General features: G+C 41.8%; 1 protein-coding gene across 10 annotated transcripts in view; it reads right to left on the minus strand.

Annotated features, from left to right (window-relative positions):
- LOC129632145 (zinc finger protein 345-like) overlaps positions 1–15,752 on the minus strand; it is a 76,536-nt gene that overhangs the window by 50,675 nt on the left and 10,109 nt on the right. For 7 of the 10 annotated variants that reach the window (XM_055553598.1, XM_055553590.1, XM_055553591.1 and 4 more), the window contains one exon: positions 6,274–6,400. In XM_055553598.1, the coding sequence (XP_055409573.1) occupies positions 6,274–6,307 (34 nt within the window). In that variant the 5' untranslated portion in view covers positions 6,308–6,400. Of the gene's footprint in view, positions 1–6,273; positions 6,401–7,835; positions 8,047–8,126; positions 8,435–11,757; positions 12,485–13,438; positions 13,504–15,752 lie in introns of those variants that run through there. The other 3 variants (XR_008704337.1, XR_008704339.1, XM_055553596.1) reach the window with 3 other exon arrangements.

Genomic DNA, 15,752 nt, shown 5'->3' on the forward strand with positions numbered 1-15,752 from the left:
GAATTTGCTGATGATAGATTAGATGTGAGGAACAGATAAAGGCTTTGCTACATTCTGTACATTTGTAAGGCTTCTCTCCCATATGAATTCGCCAATGTTGAATGAGGTTTGAGTTGTGGTTAAAGGCTTTGCCACATTCTGTACATTTATAAGGTTTCTCTCCAGCGTGAATTCTCTGATGTTTAGTAAGAAGTGAGCTATGGTTAAATGCTTTGGTACATTCTGTACATTTGAAAGGTTTCCTTCCTGTATGAATTTTCTTATGTCTACGTAGATGGCATGAGTTACTAAATATTTTCCCACATATCTTACACTTGTTTTCTTTCTGTGGATTCTGAACAGTCTGCTGTTGAATAAATTCTGAAGACCGATTAGAAACCTTCCCATATTCAGTACAAGTTCTCTCTTCAGTACAAGTACTCTTATCTAGAGAAAAACCTGACATTTGATCAAAGGTATTTGTACATTCATTACTTTTAGAATCCTTGTTTGATGATTCAGAACCCTGATGTTTCATAAGGTTTGAGTCTCCTTCAACCCTATACCCATTTTCATTGCCTGAATACCTTCTCAGTCCACCATAAATACTCTTGTAATTATTGGAGCTGGAGCTGTTACTTAAGGTCTGACTCATTTTATTACATAAAGAAGGTTGTTGTGTATTAACCATATCACAATATTTATTGAACAATGATGGCTGGATTATGTCTCCTCCATTATTATCAACATTATACATCTTGGAATGGAGAGAAAATATCCGTTGGGGGAAGAAAAATGACTCTCTTCTCTTGGACCTCTCAAATTGATTAGATAGTGAATTTTCCTACTCATTGTTAAATTGTAGGTGTTCAGACATCCTTGAATGTATGTTTAGTCGAAGCCTACGTTCACAATTGTCTGAATGAGTATTTGCAATAGAGACTAAATTACCTTGCATATTTTCCACGTGTCCTTTTAGAGAATATGTACGTTTCAAAAAAGGATGGAAATCTTTTCTTAAACACTTACACTTCTCGTTAGATGTTGAAGACTGAAGTTGGTGTTTTTCCCAGTTTGACTCACGTTGCTCATTGCTTTTGGCAGTATTGTTAGCATTATGTGTAACTGTCTCCATTTCTTTATGTCCATATAAACATCCTCTCTGTCTTTCATATACCCTTGTATATTTCCAGTCTTTCATTAAATTTAAGTTTATGAGGTGAAATATTTGATATATTCCTAGGTTTGCTTTTGGGAATACATCTTCTAACGCTGCATTCCTTGGCATCAAATCCTGGGTGTCTTGTGGAAACATAGCTGAAAGATACCAAATAACAAGTAATTTTTCCTGCTATTCTCAGTGAATATCTTTAAAGATTTAGAGAGTCTCACTGGGGGAGCTCAGTTTGGAGAGAAGGAGAGCCTCATTCTCTGTGGGAAGAAAACATGGCAACCAGCGTGTGGCAGCAGGACAGAGTGAGACCTGCACACAGGGTGCTGACCCCAGCCCTGCCCACCCAGCCTTAGAGGCATGTCCGCCAATGCAGACAAAGGCTGGGTGCTGAAATGTGGGCTTTGTAAAGCGGACCGAGGCAGAGGACTACTGCTGGCTATGAGGAAACATCCTGAAGGGATGGGCATGAGGGAGGAGCTCTGCAAACAAGATCCTTGTGGTGAAGCCTGAACCACCATAGAGCAGAGTGCCATTGGTGAGTGACGCCCAAACAAGAAGCCCATTGCATCCCATGTTCCTTGTGTTGCCCTCTGCTCGTCAAGGACTACGAAGAACTCCACCCACGTAGGAGTTTTGAGCCCCCAGCCACGGCCTCCCCCATCCAACGCCTCCACAATCAGCAGAATCCTGTGCTCTGGGGCAGCCTCAGGAGAAGACACCTGTGAGTTGGCCACACGCACAGATGGAGCTGAAAGCACACGTGAAACCCAAGGATAAAGAAGAAAAGCTGAAACCTCTCCTTGGAGCAACACAAGCCATGGTCTTACACTGATGACCGGCCTTGTAACCTCAGCCCCTACAGAGCATCTGAATCAACAACCAGGGCTCTCCAGTCATGGCAGGTATAGCTTTAACAGCTGTAGACTTTGTGGGCTCCTACACAAGGGGGCTGGGCCAGGACAGAGCCAGAGCTGCAGCGTAGCACCACAGCGGGTCCAGCTGCACACTCAATGCAATCCCAGGACCTGACTTCACTGAATCTATGCTGGTGACCTTGCGAAAGCAACATCTGAGAGACACCAGGGCCATGTGCCATCATGCCCATGGTTAAGGTGGTCTAAGAGCAGTGCCAACACTACATATCATGAGAGCCTGCAGAACGCATGAGAGGGGACACCAGAGCACACCCTGAGGTGAATATTCCTAGAGGAGCAATACTCAGTGACTTCTCTCCCAGTGGGTGTGCACCAAAACCATCTGCCTTGCACCACAGATCAGAATCACAGCGAAGACTCCTATCTGGGAGCTCTATTCCACCATGCAGGGAGCAGGCACCACCAGAGGCAGGCAGTAACAACCACAGGACAAGGGGGAAACAGCCCTGAATATCCCCAGCAGGTTCTGGTCACAGTTAACAGCAATCAAAGCACAGATCAAGAGAGGAAAAGGGTACAAACCTCTGGACCAACCTCACTCACCAAGGTGCAGATACCAAAAGGAAGATTAACTAAGTTTCTGCACCCATCAAAACAGAGACCACAAACAGAACGCTGGACAAAATGAGATGGCAAAGAAATAGGTTATAGGGGAAGAAACAAGATAAAAACCTCCAAGGACCACTGATTTAAGAGGTGATAGGTAATCTAATGATTCCATCTTGCTTTTAGTCATCTTAAGTGGAGAGACCAAGCACTTTCAGAAATCCTAGGTGCCTAGTAATTCTTTAATGCACTTCTTGCCACACGTTTCTGAGAATGTTCTATTCGGTCTTTTGATCTAAAAATCATAAATGATAGTGACAGAGAACTAGTCAGAAACTGAGGACACATAAGACAGTGTCCGAGGAAGCTGAATACAAATAAGACAAACTTAATATAGTACTAGTTTTCAGAAATTAAATAAGAAGAGAGACTTTAAAACTATGATTGAAAGAGGGAACTCTACTCATTGCTCTGTGGAGACCTAAATGGGAAGGAAATCAATAGGATGGTAAAGACTAGAGATCTCTTTAAGAAAATTAGAGGTACTGGGAATATTTCATGCAAAGATGAGAACGATAAAGGACAGATACGGGATGGACCTAAAAGAAGAAGAAGATATTAAGAGAAGTAGGCAAGAATACATGGAATAAGTATACAAAAAAATCTTAATGACCGAGATAACCACGATGGTGGTATTACTCACCTAGTAACAGACATCCCGGCATCCAAAGTCAAGTCAGCCTTAGAAGGCATGAACACCAACAAAGCTGATGGAACTCCAGCTGAGCTATTTCAAGCCCTAAAAGATGATAATGCTAAAGTTCTGCACTCAATAAGCCAGCAAATTTTGGAGACTCAGCAGTGGCCTCAGGACGGGAAAAAGGCAGTTTTCATTCCAATCACAAAGAAAGGCAATGCCAAAGAACGCTCAAACTACTACACAATTTCCCTCATTTCAAACAATAGCAAAGGCTCAAAATTCTCCAAGTGAGGCTTTAACAGCACGTGAACGGAGAGCTTCCAGATGTTCAAGCTGGATTTAGAAATGGCAGAGGAATCAGAGATCAAATTGCCAACATCCCTTGGATCATATAAAAAGCAAGAGAGTTCTGGAAAAACAAATACATCTGCTTTATTGACTACCCCACAGCCTTTGATTGTGTGGATCACAAGAAACTGTGGAAAATTCTTATAGAGATGGGAACACCAGACTGCCTTACCTGTCTGCTGAGAAATCTGTATGCATGTCAAGAAGCAACAGTGAGAACTGGACATGTGACAACGGACTGATTCCAAATTAGGGAAGGAGCACATCATTTGTCACCCTGGTTATTTAACTTATATGCACAGTACTTCATGCGACATACCGGGTTGGATGAAGCACAAATTGGAATCAAGATTTCAGGGAGAAATATCCATAATCTCAGATACACAGATGACACCACCACCACCTTACAGCAGAAAGCAAAGAGGAACTGAGGAGTCTCTTGATGGAACTGAAAGAAGAGGCTGAAAAAGCTGGCTTCAAACTCAACCTTCAAAAACAAACATCATGGCACCGGTCAGATCGTTTCATGGCAAACAGTGGGAGAAACAGTGGAAGCAGTGAGAGACTTTAAGTTTTGGGATTTGAAAATCATTGGAGATGGTGACTACAGCCATGAAAGTAAAAGATGCTTGCTCCTTGGAAGAAAAGCTATGACCAACTTAGGCAGCATATTAAAAAGCAGAAACATTACTTTGCTGACAAAGGTCCATCTAGTCAAAGCTATGGTTTTTCCAGTAGTCATGTATGGATGTGAGAGTTGGACCATGAAAAAGCTGAGTGCTGAAGAATTGATGCTTTTGAGCTGTGGTGTTGAAGAAGACTCTTGAGAGTCCCTTGGACTGCAAGAATATCACACCACTCCATCCTAAAGGATATCAGTCCTCAATATTCATTGGAAGGACATGGTGAAGCTGAAGTTGCGATACTTTGGCCACCTGATGTGAAGAACTAATGCACTGAGAAAGACTCTTATGCCAGGAAAGATTGAAGATGAGAGGAGAAGGGGACGACAGAGGGTGAGATGGTTGCATGGCATCATTGACTACATGGACATGAGTTTGAGCAGGCTCTGGGAGTTGGTGATGGACAGGGAAGCCTGGCCTGCTGCAGACCATGAATTGCAGACTCAGACTTGACTGAGTGACTGTACAGAACTGACTGATATGTATAATTGATGCTCTTTGCTGTATAGGAGTACAAAATTGGAAAACAGCTATATTCCAATTAGAACTTTTAATAAAGATTTCTTTATATAATCTAAAAATTGTCATAGTTTGAATCAACCATTAATAATGTAGTGGAAAATGCGCTAAGATTTTATGTCAATGTATTTTAAAATTCCATGAGGTAATAGAATATAATAAGTATTTTAATATGTTAGAATTGGGGCAAATACACTAAAGATGTTTAGTATGAGATCATATAAGGAAAAGAGAAACTTTCAAGTCAATCTGAGATGTGCATTGTTTCATTTTCACCAGGTTTTGCTTTCTGCAGTGAAAAATTACTTGAATTTGAAATTTATTTAGAAGGTCCTATGTGTCGCTCCCAGTGGATAGGAAATTATGAATCAGAGAACAAAAACCCGTCCCCAGTATTCCTAGAAGTTTGGCAGTTTGTCTACGACTTCACTCACACGTTTCTGTCTAGAGGTAGAAGGAAACTTTAAAAGGACTGTCATACGGTTACTCAGAAATGAGCAGAGTTTTCCTAGGGCCCCCAGAAATGGAAGAGCAACGAATGAATGCAGTTTGTCACAAGCCAAGAGGAGACTTTTAGGTCACACTGTGATGGAGAAAAGTAATCACAAGATAAATTTATGAATGCTTTTAGAGAGAGAATGGGGCAGGTGATACATTTCTATCACAGTAGCAGACTCAAACCCAGGTTTTTGAAAACCATTTCTATTGAAGAAAATCTTCCAAAACCATGTGGCAAAAGATTAGTTCCTCCCTGCTCCTCGGACCTCTCATCTGAGTCATCATCTCCATCCATTCATACCCACGTGGGTAAATGGCTGTTGTCTCCATTCTCCTCATATTCCAGAGATCCTTCAATTGCTCCAGAAAGAAGACCAGGTCCAGCGTAGACACAAGCCCTATTTATCAGAGAAAGAAATATTTGTGTTGTTAGAGATTCATCAGTGTCGAATCCAATATGTATTCAGGTGAGACAAGAATGCATTTTGTTCTAGAAAACGATTTCCTGAAATACTTTATTCAAAGCAGCTATACAATACTAACACACACCTAACATCAGATCCTGAGATTATGGTCAGGTAGTACTAAGGTAAAAGTAAGTAGTGTCAATGTGAAATTAAGAGAGGGTGCAACTATTTAATACCACAGAACTTACACAATTACCACGAACCTAGAAGGAAGGACGTAGAATACATCAAGGAAGAAAAACGTCACCAGCATAACGAATCATCATGAAGCCTTTCTTTCTAAACTGACAAATACCCATTTTCCCCTAGAAAGCAGAGATCTGAAACAACTGTGGGAAGCAGAAAATTTCAGAAGACATTCTTGATATGACGGAACTAAAACCCAGTGGGTAGATAAGGGATTCTGGAAGGCAGTTATCCTCACCCAAGGAGGCCAGGTTCCCGTACTTCTCTAACATCACGTCCCTGTACAATTCCCGCTGACCGAGGTCCAGGCATTCCCACTCCTCTTGAGTCAAGTCTATGGCCACATCCTGGAACGTCAGCCGTCCCTGAAATACAAAGTACAGATGCCATGTGGCCGTGGGAAGACTTCACAATGTGACCCAAGATGAAAACGGCAAGTTCAGAGAACTGGTCGTGATTTAGTGGCTTGGCTGGTATTACAAAATATACTTTTTACACAGTACTCCTTTCTATCCAATTTCTAATGTGGAGAAAAAAGGATGAGTTATGATCTACAAGCCATTAGGGAGACTAGTCTCATCTGAAAGAGCAATTATAAAATAATCAGGGCAACATTAACATATTTATTCTCAGTGTTCTACTCGTGTGAGATAAGACAAATTGTTTATCAAAGGAACAGGAATTTTTTTTTTTCAAGTGTATTCTGAGCCAAGAGTTCTGATGTGGGGCCAAAGTGCCACATTTTTAGAAAGGTTATTTGAGTTAGTAATGTTGAAAATTCTGCTCGATGAATGACGATTTTTGAGCCACAATGAAATAGAACAGTAAGGTAATAATTCATACATAAGTTGGAACTCTAATTGTTTTACAGATTTTAACAGGTCTAATAGGATAGTAACCTTTCTTGTGGTCTCGTCTCCTGTTGGAAAAGAATTTCCGGACATGAGACAAAATGAGAGGGACATAAAGATTATTAGAATGGGGGACGTTGTTAGAACAGTTGGCCAGCTCAAGGGAGAATGGATGTTGAACAGGGGTCCTTAGTCCACTTTCATAGGCAGGATACAAGGAGTGGGACAGGGGTCTTGCAGATCATTTGCTGACTGGATGAGGCACCTATACTGGGTGGGGGAAGAGTAAGAAAAATACTTTCTCCTTATGGGGTAGGAGGGGAGACCATTTATACTGCTGAGGAGGACCTGAAATCCATCAACAGTTACAACATCGGGGAGGGAAAGATGCTAATGGGTCTTGTTTTTCCATTCCTACATTCCAAGACCCTCCTTGGTTTTATCTAGTCTTTTGTCCCTGGGTCACCACATACCTCCCTGTCTTTATTTTTAGGGCCAATTCCTTGGCCCTTGTTGATAGCCTGCTCATGTCCAACTATCTACCCATTTCCCTTCTCACACATTTGGGAATCCAGTTTCAGGGAAAATGGAGCAATGACTGCTCTGGCTTCTTCAGGCTGAGCAGGGGCGCCATGGGGCTCTGGGTTCCCTTTGCCTACTCTGTCAGGGAGCATTTATAGAGAGAGATGAGAGTCCATTGAATGATAAGGTGAATTGCTTCAGCATTGTTTAGGTGTTGGTCAGGGAATATTCTTGCACGACCACTTGGAAATTTGTGGTATTTTAGAAGAAACAAACTTTACAAGAAAGTTAAAGGCACATGGCCCAAAGATTAGGGGCTAGCCAGGAAAACCAGAACCGGACATCGGTTCGTGATGTTAGTGTTTCTCTAGGTACAAGAAGCAGCAAGAATTTGGGCTCATAAAATCTTTACATGAAAACATCTGACCTTTGGAGGCAGTTCTAGGTTTTTCCCAGAGCACAGGGTTCCTTGTTTCTGATCTCTACTCTGAACTCCTTTCAGGGGGTGTAGAAAGTCAGGAGCTTGCAGTGGTCATGATGTCATCTTTGTAGAGACAGCTGGCAGAGTCCAGTCAGCAGGGTCTCTTCATAGCCACATATTTAACCATGTACGGCACTGGCAAGACTCATTCCCAGGTCTAGGGAAAGTTCCATTAGGCCACTGAATGTGCTGCTTCTAGAGCAGGCCTTGTGAGTAGCAAAAGTCTCTGGACCATACCTGTCTTACAGCTTCTAGGTCCCGGAAAATATTCCCTCTTGTTGCTTCTTCCCATATCTAGAGTTACATGATTACAATCATTGATAGCATATGGAGCTACATATCAACATTTTATCACAGGCTCAGTCACACATTTAGTAACCTAAGAAACAATCTTCTGAAGCAAGTGACATAGGAAATAATATAGCTATGCTATGCTATGCTAAGTCACTTCAGTCGTGTCCGACTCTGTGTGACCCCATAGACGGCAACCCACCAGGCTCCCCCGTCCCTGGGATTCTCCAGGAAAGAACACTGGAGTGGGTTGCCATTTCCTTCTCCAATGCATGAAAGTGAAAACTGAAAGTGAATTCGCTCAGTCGTGTCCGACTCTTAGCGACCCCAAGGACTGCAGCCTACTAGGCTCCTCCGTCCACGGGATTAGCTAGCAGTTATTAGTCAGGTTGTAAGTAAAAATGATAAGTCAAGCACTTTCATTAAGTAGAGCTCAGGATACCACAGGTCATCTGACTTCATTTGTTAAATGGCTATAGCCAGGTGTTAATCTCCTGGTTGTATATCATGGAGCATCTAATCTTTATCTGAAGATTGCTTCCTGACATTACCTTTAGAAACAAACTTAGAGTGTCCTTTTTAATAACTTCATTAAATCTTTTAGAAAGATAACATAAGAATGAACTATCTCAGAAGTGAGGCTTAGTAAACACTACACTTTAATTAACAAAACTAGAAACTTAGTTTAACAATGAACAAAACTTAATATACAGTGAAACAATTTTTTCATTTTGAGGGCATTAAGCCTGTAGCCCGGGAAGGCTTTAACCCATCATATAGAAATGAGGTTTGTCAGGGAGCTGGGAAAAGCCAGGCAGCCATGTTGGATTTCCCATAGCCCTGAGTCTTTGATTTACAGCTACTGGTCACCCATTTTTAATTCCCCGATTTAGGAGCAGACTATGGCCATGTTTTAAGGATATCAGGATGGCAAAAGTCTAACCATGAGGGGTTATTTTTGTAGAAGAAGAATGAGCTTTGTCTACATGTACCATAATCTTCAGATCAGATCAGATCAGATCAGTCGCTCAGTCGTGTCCGACTCTTTGCGACCCCATGAATCACAGCACGCCAGGCCTCCCTGTGCATCACCAACTCCCGGAGTTCACTCAGACTCACGTCCATCGAGTCAGTGATGCCATCCAGCCATCTCATCCTCTGTCGTCCCTTTCTCCTCCTGCCCCCAATCCCTCCCAGCATCAGAGTCTTTTCCAATGAGTCAACTCTTCGCATGAGGTGGCCAAAGTACTGCAGTTTCAGCTGTAGCATCATTCCTTCCAAAGAAATCCCAGGGCTGATCTCCTTCAGAAAAGACTGGTTGGATCCCCTTGCAGTCCAAGGGACTCTCAAGAGTCTTCTCCAGAACCACAGTTCAAAAGCATCAATTCTTCAGCACTCAGCCTTCTTCACAGTCCAACTCGCACATCCATACATGACCACAGGACCATAATCTTAAGTAAAGCTTATTTACTTTACCAATGTAACAAAAGGTTTTTAAAATGAATATAAATCACTTAAAGGCAAAGAAACTCATAAGCTCATATTGAAAGCTGCATTCTAAGAAAACTTTGTTCTATTAACATAGAGATTAGACTAAATTCCAGTCTGGTACCAGCTTCAGTTCAGTTCAGTCGCTCAGTCGTGTCTGACTGTTTGTGACCCCATGAATTGCAGCACGCCAGGCCTCCCTGTCCATCACCAACTCCCGGAGTTTACTCAAACTCATGTCCATCGAGTCAGTGATGCCATCATGCCATCTAACCTATGTCGTCCCTTTCTCCTCCTGCCCCCAATCCTTCCCAGCATCAGAGTCTTTCCCAATGAGTCAACTCTTCGCATGAGGTGCCCAAAGTATTGGAGTGTCAGCTTTAGCATCAGTCCTTCCAAGGAACACCCAGGACTGATCTCCTTTAGAATGGACTGGTTGGTATCTCTAATTTTCTTGAAGAGATCTTTAGTCTTTCTCATTCTATTGTTTTCCTCTATTTCTTTGCATTGATTACTGAGGAAGGCTTTCTTATCTCTCCAGGCTATTCTTTGGAACTCTGCATTCAAATGGGCACATCTTTCCTTTTCTCCTTTGCTTTTGGCTTCTTTTCTTTTCATAGCTACTTGTAAGGCCTCCTCAGACAGCCATTTGTCTTTTGCATCAGATAGCAAACAAAATTTGTTTGTCGGGTAATCTCAGAAAAATCCTTTCCATAAATCTTGAAATAGCAGTATTCTTACAAAGGCATCAGAGTGAAACCATAGAAGTCATGTTTAAATCTGATTGAACTGCAATTGACAATGTAGCCTGGTCACTGCTGTGACTTGTAACACTGTAACAGGGTAAGTACAATTATAGTTGACCACATTTTACTAGGGCGTATCAGATCTATATATGACTTCCACATCATTCTAGGATATCTATATTAGTAACATCAACCATATAGCACAATCTGAGAAGATTTATCACCCCTTCAACCATACTTCCCATGTAATTTAACATGTCCAATGAACCCAGGTAGTTTAATAGCTCCCTGGGATGTCTCACGGGCCCTCTGAAGCATTCCAAAGTCAGCTAGAAGTCAAGTCATTTAGGAAGTTTTGTGGACAAATATCAAAGGGGGTTATAACACTCAGTCAGATAAAATCATATAGATCACTGGGAAACAATATATTCACTTAGCCCAAAACAAAGAAGATTTCAAAGGTAAACCTAGAACAGATCACTTCAGAGATAAAGAAACTTAAAATCCATTATCAAAGGCAGCTCAACATCACAAGAAAACATGTATTTATGCACAAAACTCTTCCCTTGGCGTTCACTTTCCATAAAACCTTATCACTTTCTGTACCCATTACTTTGTTCTCCCATGATGAAAGAGCCACCTCAAAGTCAGACCTACTTCCTTTTCTCTTCATAAAATGTAATTTCTTTCCTCATACCTTCTTTACTGAAAATACACATGCTACTTTCCTTAAGCAGCCTAGAACTTAAGCATTCTGTGGATTGGTGAACATAAATACCAGTGATAATTTCTAAAAAAAATATTCTAGAGAAATCTCAGGATGGCATCAAGCATTAGTCATGAACAGTCCAACATCTCTACTTTCTCTGTAAGAGGAAGTTAGTCCTCAGTAATGAATGTTTCAGAATCTTATTTTACTTGGAAATGACCTAGCTATTCCATAAACTTCCATCACTTAGTTTGGCACAGCCCTAGAAAGTCAGGTTACCGAAATCTAGAGAATGTTTTAGAGAGATATTTCTAAAGTATAATTATTCTTAAAAGAGTTTCTCTGAAAGATCATATCTCTTTTACATTTTCTTTGAAGTTTTGTTTTCCCTTTCCTAGAGGTACTTTCCTGGTTGAGAAACTTGGAACAGATATAAAAATATAACAATATGTAAGTAATAATAAACCTAGGCACAATGAAAATACTGTGCTTAATGACTCTTAGACATATCTACATTAGATTAGCAAACAAACATTAATGCTAGATATTTAATATTTCCCAGTTCACGTGAATCTGAAATTCATTTAGGTAAATTTCTCTTGGAGTTAGAATTGTCTGATTTGTAAGCACTTACCTTCCTTTGAGTGAAGTGAGTGAAGTCGCTCAGTCATGTCCGACTCTTTGCGACCCCGTGAACTGTAGCCCACCAGGCTCCTCCGTCCATGGGATTCTCCAGGCAAGAATACTGGAGTGGGTTGCCATTTCTTCTCCAGGGGATGTTCCCGACCCAGGGATCGAACCCAAGTCGCCCGCATTGCGGGCAGATGCTTTAACCTCTGAGCCACCAGGGAAGCCCTTTAGGCCAATTAAATTAGAACTCATTTAGAACTAAGCAATATTATTTAAAAAAAAAAATGCACACTGAGACATACCTAAATCCAGACAGACAGAGATTTCATAGTTTCCTGCTTAAGATTTAAAACATCTCTTTGACCCTTTTTTGTTTGCTTGTTTCTTTGGCTTGAAGTTCTGATTTGCCCAAGGCTGAGTCAGGTCTCAGGCAAAGTGGGCAGTGACATTCAAGGACATGGAAAAGGTTAATTACAAGCTTTTCCCTAGGCAGGCCTTTAAACAAGCTGCTGCTGCTGCTGCTAAGTCGCTTCCGTCGTGTCCAACTCGGTGCGACCCCATAGATGGTAGCCCACCGGGCTCCCCCAACCCTGGGAATCTCCAGGCAAGAATACTGGAGTGGGTTGCCATTTCCTTCTCCAACCTAGTTGTTAACAAGCTAGTTGTTTTAAAAATGCATATGCAAAAGGAACCGGTTTTGCAGTTTCCAAGGGAAAGAAACTTTCATTTTAACCAGTTTTCTCCAGAGTCTAAACAATATCAGGGCCATCCTCTGTCAAAACGTTATCTTCCCTTTCTGTAGTGTTAGTTTTATAGCTAAAATATAGACCAAATAATGCTCAAATTGACTCTGATATCAGGGGCATTTCAGCTGATAAAAATTTTGGACCATCCCTGTGGTGGGAAGTGAGGTCTTTGTCCCATCAGAAGAATCTGAAGGGTTAAGGGAATTTGCAGGGCTGGGGGAAGCTTGATCCTTGGCAGCCCTGAGAAACAGGAGTACTCAGGAGGGAATTCTTTAAGACGTTCAGGAGTGGGGGAAGCTTGGTTCCCTCTCCACCTGAGAGATAAGCTTCCTTAGAAAGGGATTCTTTAGAATATTAGGACCGTTTTTGATCCTTCAGGCTTTTGAGTATAGAAGAAAGACCTGGGCAAAAGGGAACCTCAGAATCCTTTCCTAGAGATCATGTGGATATAAAAGTTCGCATACAGTTCATCTAGGAAATCTGATGGAGAGAGCAGAGAGGGACAGGAGACAGGGAGGTAACAGAACGTAAGGAAATTCTGAGTCCTTTTCCTTCTTTTGGAAAAACCTAGTGTGCCATTCAGAGGCCATTTTTGGGGGGTCCCCCGTTTGTATTGGAGCCAGGCCTTTCGGAGGGTCAAAAGTATCCAGTTTCTGAGAATGTAGCCAAGGGTTGAGTATGAGAGAGCCTCCTGGGATGTAACAGAACCCACTCATAGCCTATCCACAATAGAATGGGAGTACTGAGAGTCACTGGCTGACAGAAAGGCGTCCGTTTTCCCCCAGTGGTCTCTCCGTGCGACTGAGGGCACAGAATGGCCGAGTGGCCTAACAGTCACATCCAACAGTGAGAGGAGACCTCTGAGAACCATGCAGCTAAGCCACCAGGTGACACGGGCAGAGAAAGACAGAGATTCCTGGGAGCAACCAGGTGACTCACCATTTGGTGATTCCCTCAAACGTGGAAGGCACTCTTGGGATGGTTCAAAGGCAACACCCAGGCTTCTGTAAATCAATCCAAACCAAAATGGAAAGAAGAGAAAGTGACAGGGAAGAAGGCTGAGGAATCCGCCGTACAATATATCCGGGAGGCGGTGGCCTGGGAACAATGGTCTCTGTTTTGCTTCAACCTTTATGAGCCCAACATGGTGGACGGAAGTTGTCTTGCTGCGGGTGGATGCCTTTGTGGCCTGATCCATTCTGTGTGCCCCCATCCTCACATGGGAGTCTTTCTGTGGCAGGAGCCCTAATGGCTTTTACGCATCTGATCGGTGCCCACAGAATATTGGTTGGCATAGTCCTCACTTGCAAAAAAGACAAAGGAGAGACCCTCACCCATTCAAGAGGCAGCTACTTTGGGCGCAGTGAGCAGTGGGGCTTTTGGAACACACCAGAGGGTAACCCTCACCAGCGTAACTCAGTTGCCACCAAGCAGTTGCCCGTTGGAAGAGGGTCCCTGTGAGAAAGGAGAAGTGAGGAGGGGAGACAAGAGACTCCAAGTCCCTGAACAAGGCACCAAAAATATCATGGTCTGGGTGCTGGTTGGAAAAGAATTTCCAGACATGAGACAATACAGGGCTGGTTTTTCAGTTTCTGCATTCTAAGACCCTCCTTGGTTTTATCTGCTCTTCACACGTTGGGTAACCACAACCTTGGCAGAAAGAAGCATTTTATCTATTTAGTATATACTCTATATCTTTCTGATTGTTTTTATCAGAGTCTTGAAAGTGCAAGAGAAATAACTAAAAATCAGTAATGTTGCTCTTGTACTTTTTGGCACATATTTTAACAAATAGCCATTAAATAGCAGAGCTTAAACGTTACTTCAGTTTATGTACTTTAGACTTTAATAAAACAGACAGATTCACAGAGACAACTCTAAGAAAAGTTGATAGAAGTTTCTGTAACTGTAAACAATACTAAAGACAAGAAAAGTTTTAGTCACTCAGTCATGTCCCATTCTTAGTGACCCCATGGACTCTAACTTGCCAGATTCCACTGTCCAAGAAATTCCCAAGCAGGAATACTGGAACGGGTAGTCATTCCCTTCCCCAGAAGTTCTTCAGAAAAACAAAGCAAAAAGAAAAGAAGAAGAAAAAATTGATCAAGTCATGTTAATATTTTCATACACACAGTTCAGTTCCGTTCCTCATTCGTATTCCATTCTTTGGGACCCCATGGCCCACAGCACGCCAGGCCTACTGGTCCATCACCAACTCCCGGAGCCCACTCAAACTCATCTCCACGGAGTACAGACATACACTCAAATGGGGCTATATGCTCATTAGGGGGAAGAGAGAGACATTTTCATGTCACTAAACTCAGGTAATTTTGAATGAATTAAAAAGTACATAATATTAGAGGATGATATTCTTTATTTGCACTGAGCTGTACTTTAAATTTTAATACAGTTGAGCATAGATTAGGACTAATAAGATTCTTGTAAACATTTTGGAAAATACAAAACTGTGATGAGACTCTGTGATGTGAGCATGGAGTGTATTGGAAAAGATCAGACCTGGGCTTGGGATGAAAACCACCACTCCCCAAACCCAGCATCTCTGCTAAACACACATGAGTGTTCATTTTCCAAAGCAGAAAGAAAGTAAGAAGACAGGAAGTTACTTCATTAATTGTGATAGTTTAGGCACATCCCTCATTTTTCTTTCCAAGACACTTGTTCAAGTCAAGTGGAAAAAAACAAATTCACAGCATGGGAATCTCACAGAAACACTTAAACCAGTGAACATGAGTCATGGGGTAAGAAGTACATGGAGGTGGTAAAAAGACTGTGTCTGTGATTTGAGCCTGGAGTATTCTGGAAACATGACACCTAGGCTTGAGTGATCAATTCGCCTACCCTGAAAACCCACTATCTATAATCAACACAATGAGTGTTCATTCTCAGAAGCAAAGAGAAACCAAGAAGATGGGGAGTTTCTCCATTAACTATGAGCATTTCCACACATTCCTTATTCCTTTTTTCCACAACCTTGTTTAAAGAGAGAGAGAAGTATGAACTTCATAGTCTCATGATGTTAGAGTGATGTCTCCAGAACCAGTGGGCATCAGATGTCATGGTGTAAATGAATCACATGAAAGATGCACAATCACTGCCTGGGCATCCTGGAATTAACAATGAAATTATAACTTGAATCTAACATTTAAAAATGTCAATTTTATGCAAATTTCATTTCACATATACTTCCCCTGTTTAGTATCCTAATAATGCATTTAAGTAGTAAGACTCAGCA

Source organism: Bubalus kerabau, chromosome 17 (assembly GCF_029407905.1).
Source record: "Bubalus kerabau isolate K-KA32 ecotype Philippines breed swamp buffalo chromosome 17, PCC_UOA_SB_1v2, whole genome shotgun sequence".
NCBI lineage: Eukaryota > Metazoa > Chordata > Mammalia > Artiodactyla > Bovidae > Bubalus > Bubalus kerabau.